The sequence below is a fragment of the Siphateles boraxobius genome, unplaced genomic scaffold (assembly GCF_051911475.1).
Source record: "Siphateles boraxobius isolate OS27281-9 unplaced genomic scaffold, OSU_SipBor_1 104, whole genome shotgun sequence".
Lineage (NCBI taxonomy): Eukaryota > Metazoa > Chordata > Actinopteri > Cypriniformes > Leuciscidae > Siphateles > Siphateles boraxobius.
The window spans coordinates 677,487-688,656 of record NW_027508705.1 but is presented as its reverse complement, the minus strand read 5'-3'; the positions used below and the strand labels follow the sequence as shown (position 1 = coordinate 688,656).

The window sequence follows — 11,170 nt, the reverse complement described above, 5'->3', positions numbered from 1 at the left end:
AATATATCCGGTAGCAAATATACTTTTTTTTTTTAACTCTTTCCCAGCCAGCGCTTTTGAAAGAATTTGCTAACCAGCGCCCCAAAGTCTCATGGCCCCCACAATATTTTGTCGTATGAATATCTGAACATGCAATATATTAAAAGAAAGAACAGACCCTCTGCTTTAAAAAACAAACCGGTTTTATTTATATTTTCATGCATTCGTTTTTATCGACACTTGAATGTGGGCAAGTATCATAAAAAAAGCAACATTTTGACCAGAAAGCTGAGAAAATCCTGTTTTTGTTGAAGACTACATCCAGATCGGATTCAGGAGGATGAAACACAGATGGAGTAGATCGAGTCCATGACACCCCTAATGCCTGTACAGTCCTATACCTCGTCCTGGGTCAACATTTCATTCAATAACATTAGGTAGTTTTGATTAATGTGCAGTTTAATGTTAATGATCGTGTTATTTTACATATGCTATCGCTTGTTTCTGCTTGGTCTTCATATGTCTTTTGATCTGGAGATTCAGAACTCTTTCAGAAGATCTCTAATATTCTATTATATAGAATATTATATTGAATATATAATTTCCCCAGTGAAAACACAAAAAGCCGGAATGGCAAAATTCCATCAACGGCGAGGAAAGAGTTAAGTTTTATTTATTATTTTGTCCTAATTACATGGTTTATTTGAACATAAGTTCTGATTGGATGAGGCGCATTCAAAATCATTGTAAAATGCTGATTAACACATATGTTAGCATACATGCTATATTAAGAAGTCACATAAATTGTTTAGTGAGCATTGGTGTGTCAGGGGTGATCTTGTAAACAACAATTGTTTGTGTCCAAGTATTTAGTGTATGTACTAAAGACACCTTCATCTCATTTTTTTTTTGGTTGGAAGAATTTAAGCCGATAAACATCCTCAAACCCACTTATATTATTAAATAACACACATGAATGCACCATCAATTCTGTACTGTAAAATGTTTTAATAGTATCTTATATCTTTAATAGTAACAATGAATTTTTCAAAATAATGTGGTTTATGGTACAATGGAAATTGCTTGTCAGCTGGATGCTAATAATTCAGCTCTGAAGTGGAGACTGGGACACAGAGACCTTTGAGAACAGGAGTGCAAACTAGGGAGCTTATTGCTTAAGAAGTGACGATGAATGTTTTAAAAATCAAAGTTGAATATATCATATGAATTATCTGAGTAAGTGCCAACATTCATTTCAGATAGGAACTCCTGGCACTCGAGCATGACCTCTCACTGTTGTTTTTACATGCCATAGTTACATTCTAGTGTATGTAGAATTGTGCATCCAACTCCAAAACTTGCAAACAGCAAGATATAAATAAAAGATAGCAAGCTCTGTCTGGATGTTGAGTTGAGTTGAAGGTGGGCACAGAAGGGCTGAATGCACGAGCACTAGCATGCTTGTTATCAGATGTGCCTTCCAAAGTAGTTGATCCTTTAATGATTAATTAAACCCCATGTGGAGTGTAACGTGAGGGGACGTTACTGCTGTTTCGGCATGGCAAAGTCCCAGGCAGTATCCTGGGCACACTTCCACATGGCGCGCACCAGCCGGGTGAAACCCATATCCTTGGGCTTCTCCAGCCCACGCATCAGCCGCTGTTTCATGATGGAAATAAACTCCTTATTACTCAGCTCCCCGTTTCCTAAAAGAAAGTGCAAACGAGTGTGAGAGAGAAATATGATGGGTAATTACCACCGCCAGTGCCACCCGACTCCATATGCTCATCAACCCTCAGCAGAATTCAAAGTTCTAATTCAGCAGGTCTGATGCTGTACACACACATTTTGTACTTTGTCATATTTTATTATGGGAGTATTTGAACCTGGTAAACTCATTTACAACATTTGTTGCATAAATACCACTACACAAAGAAAAACAGAGTGGTCCACATTGGAGATATTTCATGGTTAAAGACAAACAAAAACAATTAAATCCAGAAATAAAAATAAAAATGAGTTAAAATCTAAAACTATAAATATGCATTAAAATATATAAATGAAAAGTTTTTGCAGAGTTTTTGTAATCTGTCCGTATCAAGAGTGACTTTAGACTATCAGTATATTCTGTGTAACGAAACATAAAAAATAAGTGAAGACCAAGCAAAAAACAAAAGCAAAACACAACAAAACAAAAGCTAAACAACGAAACTAAATCAGACACAAAAGCAAAACAACAAACCAGAAAACAAAACGAAAACACAAAACAAGAGCAAAACACAACAAACCAAACCCCAAAACCAACAAAATTAAAACTCAAAACAAATGCAAACCAGAAAACGTATTAAACCAAAATGCAAAATAAAACCAAACATAAAGCAAAACAAAAACTAAGCGAAAACAAAAAACAAAAGCAAAACAAAAAACAAATCAAACAAAACAAAATCACAAAACAAAAACTAACACAAAACAAAACGCAACAAACCAAAGGACAAAAATTTTTTAAAAACAAAACAAAACCAAACACAAAACAGAACAACTAAACAAAAAACTAAGTAAAAAAAAAGCGCAAAAAAAACCAAAGAAAAAAAAAACATAAATAAATAAATAATGAAAGCACTAAACAAAATCAAAAAAGAAAAACGCAAAAAAAGAAAAGAAAACAGGGTTGCCAGGTCTGCACATCAAAACTAGGCTAGCTCAATAGGTTAGAGCAACATTTAAACCGCTGGGGAAAATACACCTGCGGCACCGATTTAAAAGGACTTGGAAACACTGAAACCAACACAACACCCAATTTGACAAGATACAAACCAAAATAACTATTTATGAACAATTAAAACTAACTGAAACTGAAAATCAAAAACACTTATATGATATGATGACTAATATGATTGTAATATTTAAACCATTAAAGACTAAATGCATTTTTTTTAAATAATGCTGATGTGATTAAACATAGTGAGATGTTATTACTAGCATTTTATAGTATTTCAGTAAAGAAGGTACTAGTACTCATCCTCAGTCTCAAGAAGTGATATTCAAAGAGGAACCTGATAAACACACACACACACACTCACCGTCACAGTCGAACAGTGCAAACACCACGTCACACACATGGTCGGACAGCTCTACCTTGGCCACCGTGCGGGCGACCTGCTTCATAGTGGCTGAAGAGAGAGTGAGAGATGAATGAACACAACTGTGTTTCTGAGCTTGATTACCGGTGATCGGGTGGTGTCTCCATCAATACTGGACACTCATTCCCTGCTGAGGACATCTCAACAAGTAGGAAAAGAAAAAGATGGATAGAAACAGAAGAGGAGGATGAACTGGAGGTGTGTCCACCCCCTAATTAATGTCCTTTAGAGATTGAGGAGGAGGGCAGATTATTTACTCACATCATAATGATAATTACTAAGACTGTAAAGAATTACTGTTAGCGCCCATAATTAATTAAATTAAAAAACTCCACCCATCCTCCAAAGACGTCAGCCGCAAAATGACTGACAGACAGTGTTTCTTATACAAGCCTTTTTGACCTTTTCTTTTTGCTGTTGACAGAGTCTAGCGCTGTCACTGAGACGTAGGGATGCAACGATTACAGATTTTGTAAGTATGATTATTGTCTGAGAAATAATCACGATTTCACGATTATCACGATTATTATGCATCAATTCATTTCACAACAATACTAATGTATAATATCACATGAACACTCACCGCAGTGTTAATTTTGACAGCAAATTTTGATTTAGTTTAGTCATAGTCCTTTGACTAAAATGCCATTTAGTTTTAGTCATATTTTAGTCATCTGAATTGTTTTAGTTTTAGTCGATGAAACACAATAAGATTTTATTCGACTAAATCTACAGTAGATTTAGTCGACTAAAATATAATGGGTTTAGGTAAATTGTAATGCATTCATTTAGAATTTCTCTAAAATTTCCAAACCCACATACTCCCGGAGAGAACATCTATTAACCCATTAATATGAATGATTTTTAAGTTTGAACATGCAATACAGATACAGATTTAACTACTGTGACTTACAAAATATCTTAAAATTAAAACCACCTTTGCTAAAGTAAAACACAGTCTTATTTTCAATGAATGATATATGCATTCTTTATAACTACTTGCATACATCATTCTTTATTCTTTCAAGCAGACATGTTTATTTGTATGAATATAATTAATCCTTATTAAAGCTATTAAAAAACAGTGAATGCTTTTCTCTTTTCTTTTGTTGCTTGATTAATATTAAGGACACAGACCGCATTAGGTTTATTATCCACTATCACTTTAAGACGTCGGAATTCTGAGGGGGCACAATCTGAGGTAATTGTTTTCTGAAGGTTAGACTAGGCTAGCTATCGATAACGTTACACTAACACAACTGAAGTTAATGCTCTGAATTCGCAGCTAATATCCAATCCATAACTTTTTGATCAAGTTCAAATTTCCAGGTCAACCACAAATAATCCCACTACCTTTTAATATCATCCGATAACTAATTCAATGCCGATTTGTTGCTTTGCCCACTTACCACTTCAAGACCATCTGTAAAACATTGCCAGCTCAACGTGCGAGACGAGTGAGTTGCTTGAACATACACAGCAAAGATTCTAGAGCGCTGATTTGATATACACAGACACCATATTAGGAAAAAGGGGCGGGCTGATGCTGACCGATTTATTACACATCCAGAAGAATCAGGCATGTGATTGGCTAAGGACAAAAAAGCAGGAAAATATACCGATTTTGTTGTTTTATTAACATTAAATAGATAGTTCTCCCAAAAACTTTAATTGTCATCATTTACTCTCTCAAGTTGTTTTAAACCTGAATAAGTTTCTTTCTTCTGTTGAAGTTATTTGGAAGAATGTGGGTAACCAAACAGTTGATGTACCCCAGTGATTTCCATAGTATATTTTTCGCTATGGAAGTCAATGGGGACCAGCAACTGTCTGGTTACTCACATTCTTCAAAATATCTTCTTTTGTGTTCAGCACAAGAAATAAATTAATATAGGTTTGGAACAACATTACATAAAATAAATAATGACAGAATTTTTATTTTTGGAATTTAATTTTTATTACTATCCCTTTAAGGAAAAGCGGCTGCATGTTTATTATTAGGGCTACTGTCTCTTTAAGACCTGTACGCGACGTGTCTAATATACACGCATTTGACAAGCAGATTTCTCTCAATTTTCTCAGTTTGCTTTCAGTTTAGACATAACCAATTTATGTATTTTAATCCAATTAATCCGGAAAAATCACATCCCTGAGAATACATTTGAGTCTTTATAGGCTCTGGTAATTATGGAGCATAATAGGAATAAAGTTGTGACAAAAAAAATTATCAGGGAGGAAAAATCTGAGGGGGCACGTGCCCCCTCACTTTGAATGGGCATGACGCCACTGCTCGCGCGCTCTAGGCTATAGGTGTCTATGTGCATGGCTGCACGCTTCGGGTCGGGTTTGTGCACACAGAAAAACGTACCGAATAGAGCTCTTTTCTGCATCGTCACTCTTATTCAGATCGATTTGTCTGCTCTACTCATTCTCCCTGACGTTTACATTTTTTTAACGTTTTATGGGACCGCTGGGTTAACCACTGCAAAGGCGTTTTTTCGGTGGAAATAGAGCGTCGCTGCTTAGTCCCTCTGCCATAGTGACTGATGAGCACGGCACTTTAAGCTGGTGCACCGCTGGTGTACAGTAACTTTGTTTTTGTTTTGTGTTAGTTGCAAAATTTCCGTTTCGTGCAGAACACTCGGTGTAACATAGTCTTTGCGATTAATTAACCGTGACGTTTTAAAGCACGGTTAATTGTGAAATCCGGTAATCGCTGCATCCCTACTGATTTCTCACGACACACATTTCACTGATATCTGTCAGGACAGGGACGTGTCAGCTCTGCTCCAAAACCTGAGCTGCCTTCAGAAGCAGCATTATAAGGCATCATAAGCTATGTTTCCATCCACCTATTTTTATGTGCATTTTGGGATATCGTATAAAAAGTTCTGAAAATGCACTCTGAGATGCAAGTCATTTATGATGTAGGATAAAAGAGCCACAGTGGCTTCCCCAAATGCAGCAACTTCCATTTTTATTACAGATAATTTGTGCCAATTTCTAAGGAAGTGACCATTTTGTTCTCTTGAACTCGAGATGGAAACGCTGCTTTATTCGCAAATGTTTTATGCAACATTCTAATACATCATCATATGTAATTATATAATTCATTCGATACCAAGAAAGATAGAAAAATATATATGATATATATAATTTTCATTAAATAAACAATGTATAGAATAGAAAAATATAACATTAAAGACTTCTGAAATAAAACAAGTTGAAGTACTAAAATAATAATAAAAAACTAAAACTTAAAAAAAAAAATCAAAGCTAAACAGAAATATTTAAAAAATAATATAAAAATAATTTATTTAGAAAAAATAAAAGCTAATTTAAAATATGAATACATACCATAACAGTATGTAAAAAATATAACATAAACTAAAATAACACTGATTAAATTGGATTGTGTGCCAAGTATATTTATTTTTTGAGTGTAATGTACTGCACTTACACGTTACCTGTTCAGAATATACCAAATCACTTACTTATGAGTTTCCAACTGAATTAGAATAAAAGGTAGAAGAGCAACTCTGCTTACTAGGTTTAGGAACAAAGTTGTGTACTTTTTCAACCAAATAATATTAAATTATCATCAAAGCCCAGTATATATCTAGACACAACCATCACTAGTATAAACATGAGTGAGAAGCGTCTAGAGCATGTCATTTACACAATCTACCAGCAGGGGCTAAATTATTAAAAAATATTTTCATCAAATAAATAATGAATACAATATAAATATTAGATTAAAAACTTGGCAAATGCTACCTTGGCAGGTAAACTAACTGCTTTAACTGCTTAGTGATTTGTATTCCTGTTGAAGACCTGTGGACTAATAGTAGGTTTTCTTTTTGATTCGTTGATTAATAAACAATTCTGTTCATAATTATGAACGTGATGTTTTGCACATCCTAGTGGAAGAGTGAGAAAACGGCCTGTTGGGAACATAATAGAAGGACATTAGTGGACCCAGGACCAGGAAGTTTAAAGTTTGAACTAGACAAGGCAAAAGACATCCATCAGAGTCAGGCTAACAGTGGCCAGCCTTCCAGACACAGCCTTGACATCAAAATACAGAAGAGAAAAGAGCCATTCTGAAGATGACAAGCTGATAAAAGCCTCTTTTGTCTTCATAAGGATCAGTGATTCAGAGTGTCTGAGTGTCAGGGCTAGAGTTCAGAGAAATGGAAGAGAGGTTATCGAGAGACATCATTCTGCACGAGAGGAATCGATCCTGAGATAAGGACTGTGAGGAAGTGTGCGGAGGGAAGTGACACGTGCTGAAGAGCAGAGACATTGCAGTGCTGGATGTTTATTAAAGTCAGCATTACTAGTCTTATTGAGACGGATTCATTTGTGTATATATTAGGGGTGTAACGATACATGTGTTCGGTACAAGGCTTTCGGTTCGGTAATCGGTACGCATTACAAACCGAACGATTCGTTAGACCATTTTTCCTGCCGACCAAAATCCGCGCTAGTGCGACCACCACAACGTTGCACAACATCAAATGGCAAACGTAATAAAAGCGGAACGAATCTCCGCGACTCATTATTTTGTGCTTCATGGACCATTTATCAGTTTGGACCAATCTCAGTGCAGCGCTTGCCGATCTTGATCAAGCGACACTGTTTACTGGATCTCTTAGCGCTGTAGTAACAAAGCATTTGAATTCGCCACTGAAGTAATAACATCGCTGCGAGATCTAGTGAGAAGCATTAACATTTCTCCGTTATTAACGGATCAAACAGCGCTGCTGTGGAAACCAGGAGAAACATTGTTCCATGAATGAACTAGTTATAGGTTTTAAGTCCACAGATCAGCAACATTCACCATGGATTTCTAATGTACTAACACTACATTGTACTTTGTATTGCAACACTACTTGTAACAATGGAAGTTTGGCAGAAAAATGCTTTCAAGTACATCACACATCTTTTTCCAGCACTTCAAAACTCTCATATTATCATATTTAAATGTTATTTTTAATGTGAGGACCAAAACATTATTTGTTCATCCTTCAAAGATTACCCCAATTTATAAAACTAAAAGTTTCAAGATGTAGGAAAACTCACACTTATTTAAATGTTTTTTTTTCCAATAAATAGGAAATTTCTCTGACATTTCTTTTTGCTGTATCGAAAATGTAACGAACCGTTACATCGTTGAATCGTTACATATATATATATATACACATATACATACATATATACATACATACATATATATATATATATACACATTTTTTCAGACCTCATTTTTAATCAAAATGTCTTAACTTAATCTTCCACTGATATAAGTGACAGCTCTCTGTTGAAGTATGCAAGGCCATGGAGCAGTTACGCCACATCACATTCAGATCTGACTCCATTCCAGCATGCACCGCTCACTTTTCACTATGGGGTTTTCTTTATACATAGTTATATTTTTATGATTAGGACAGTAGAAGCAGAGACAGAGAGTGATAAGAGAGGAGACAGGGCAATGGGACCACAAGTTTGGAGCACTGCCCACAAAACCCTGGCTCCAACCTATGTTTTTTTTAAAGTTTGATAAGCTGCTTCAATCAATCATATTATAATATGTTAGCAACTTCAGCTTTCGCTTCATGCCTGCATTGATGGTGTTTGCTACTCTAAGGCAAGTCTCGCTTAGCCAGATCTTCAGACTGACGGTAGAAGGTCTGGACTCTATCGCAGCTTTCATTGGCCAAGGACTGCATAAGAGAACGTTTGACTGACATACATAACAGGGCTCGACATTAAGGCTTGTCCGCTTGTCCGGGACAAGTGGATTTTTTGTAGGACAAGTAGAAGAGAAAATTAGTTGTCCGACCGGACAAGTTAAATTTCAAACAAAATAAAATGCCATGTTACTTCACGTTATGTGCCACTCGTTACGTCTATTTTACAGATTTAATTTTACAGATTTGAAACGAAGATATGTCCTGAATGTGAATGGCCTGTGAATGTCCTGAATGTAACTCGCAGAAAGACGCGCACCAGTATGATGCGCATGCACAGACCGCGCGCCAGAATACAGTTCTCTTTCGCGCTTGAACGAACATCAACACACACAATTAAGCCAAAATGTCATTTGTTGAGTATCTTCATAACACAAGAGCAGTCTTATGCTGGACATAAAGAGTTGTGACTCATGAGAGAATGAGGCGCGTGTGAGATCCGCGTCTCTGTCCACAGCGGCTGCTCTTAAAGGGCCAGCTACCAATAAAGTGTTCTGTCAGTAAAGTTAATGAAAGAACAAAGGGAACAGAGAAAATTACTCACTGCTCTTGACTAAAGAACTTGTGTAGCTTTAATAAGGAGTAGTCTATATATAATTTATAATTTATGCTGCGCAGACTGTTTGATAACTTTATTCAATTTCTGTATATGTCCTACCTGTTAGACAGTTCATTTTTATCCAAACATCAATGGCTTATTGATCATTATAGGTGTTATCAATCATTTAGTTGTTATTGCTAATTTCAGAATTATCACTAATCTGTGTGTGCATTTGGTTTAGAACCAAACAAGTTGACTCATGAAACCATTTGTTTATTATATCGCAATCGCATATCACAACCGCAATATTGATCTCAATAATAGGAATATGACATTTTCCCCAAATCGTGCAGCCCTAGATAAAATTATAAATCTTTACCCGGACAAGTGACTTTTGTGCATGGACAAGTGAAACATAAATTTACTTGTCCGAAGGACAGGTGCCTCAAAAAGTTAATGTCAAGCCCTGCATAACCAATAACAGTTCGTTTTGTTACGCAACATGTTTAGAGGTGTGAAAATGTTAAGTCGATGTCCCTGCAATAACAGTCCGGTGTGCATTTATAAATTATTCATTCGAGAACATTGTGCAGGATATAGTGCAACAATGGAGCCGTGAATTTCACATTCTTTTGAAAATCCAATGTTTAGTTGATTCAGATAAGCGCTCATTGTCACAGTTTTAAACACGCCGGCGTTCTTTTTTTCACGAGGGGGTTTGAGCGTCATGGCATTTGTTTCCAGGCAGACTGTTAAAGAACGCGACACACACGTCTCCCAGACATCCAATTCAACCAATCAGATCGTGACTTTGAAACTCCTGAAGTGTTTACAGAAAAGTGTGCCGTATGAATCAGATGTTCAGCCAACGGTCCGAGACGTCTCTAAGGCCAGCATCACTACTGCACATGCTTAAAGAAATGCTTTTAAAAGATTTTAAATGAAAATTGTCAGATAACAATTTAATTTCATTGTGATGAAACGGAATTTGCAACAGATCTTTTCGTCCAGGTGTAACAGATTATCAGAAAATAATTGGTTCTATGGTTGTTGGTTGGATTTTGATATGTAGATGTAACACTCAAAAAATTAAATGGAGAAGTCGGCGCCGATAGCCTCGTGGGCAGCACCGACATATAGCGACATCTCTCCCACCGTTCTTCCTGTCCACTCTATACTATCCCATCACAATAAAGGCAAAAATCATCAAAAATAAATCTTTAAAAAATTTTATGGAAAAGGCAAAATAGCCAATTCCTGATAAATTGGTGATAAATATCACTAAGAAAAATGGATTGCAATATAAATATTAGATGCAGTAGGAGACTCCACTGTTTATAATTATTTTCGTATAAATATATCACTACTCAGAGCGCGTAGACAAAATACATTAAACATGGTCATGTTATCTTGCTTTCTGAGGCGGATGCATGGTGTTTGGAAACGCAGTTTTGTAAGACAGTTCTGGGAGGTAATTATACCGAACCCCTTTTTTTTCTTCAGACTTTGCTCAGGCATTTCAGAATAACCAAAACAGCTTTTCAGATGCTGGTTAGTCCAGTTATCCCATCCCATCGCAGTCACATGTCTTTTTACATCAAGTAAATGTGTTTCCATGGTAGTTTATGCATATGTTCCCTTATTGGCTATACAATTTACCCGACTCAGTTGAGCGCATATGTTTTTATGCGCATTTTAAGAATTTATGCACATCTTGGCATTTCCATCCAGCATTTTTTTTATGCAATATCTCAAAA

The 11,170-nt window shown here is 36.0% G+C and overlaps 1 protein-coding gene across 2 annotated transcripts in view; it reads right to left on the bottom strand.

Annotated features, from left to right (window-relative positions):
• Positions 1-967: 967 nt before the first annotated feature.
• micu1 (mitochondrial calcium uptake 1) overlaps positions 968-11,170 on the bottom strand; it is a 104,132-nt gene continuing 93,929 nt past the window's right edge. For both annotated transcript variants that reach the window (XM_077246665.1, XM_077246674.1), the window contains 2 exons: positions 3,060-3,149; positions 968-1,685 (listed from right to left, as the gene is read on the bottom strand). In XM_077246665.1, coding sequence (XP_077102780.1) covers positions 1,522-1,685; positions 3,060-3,149 — 254 coding nt within the window. In that variant the 3' untranslated portion in view covers positions 968-1,521. The remainder of the gene's footprint in view (positions 1,686-3,059; positions 3,150-11,170) is intronic.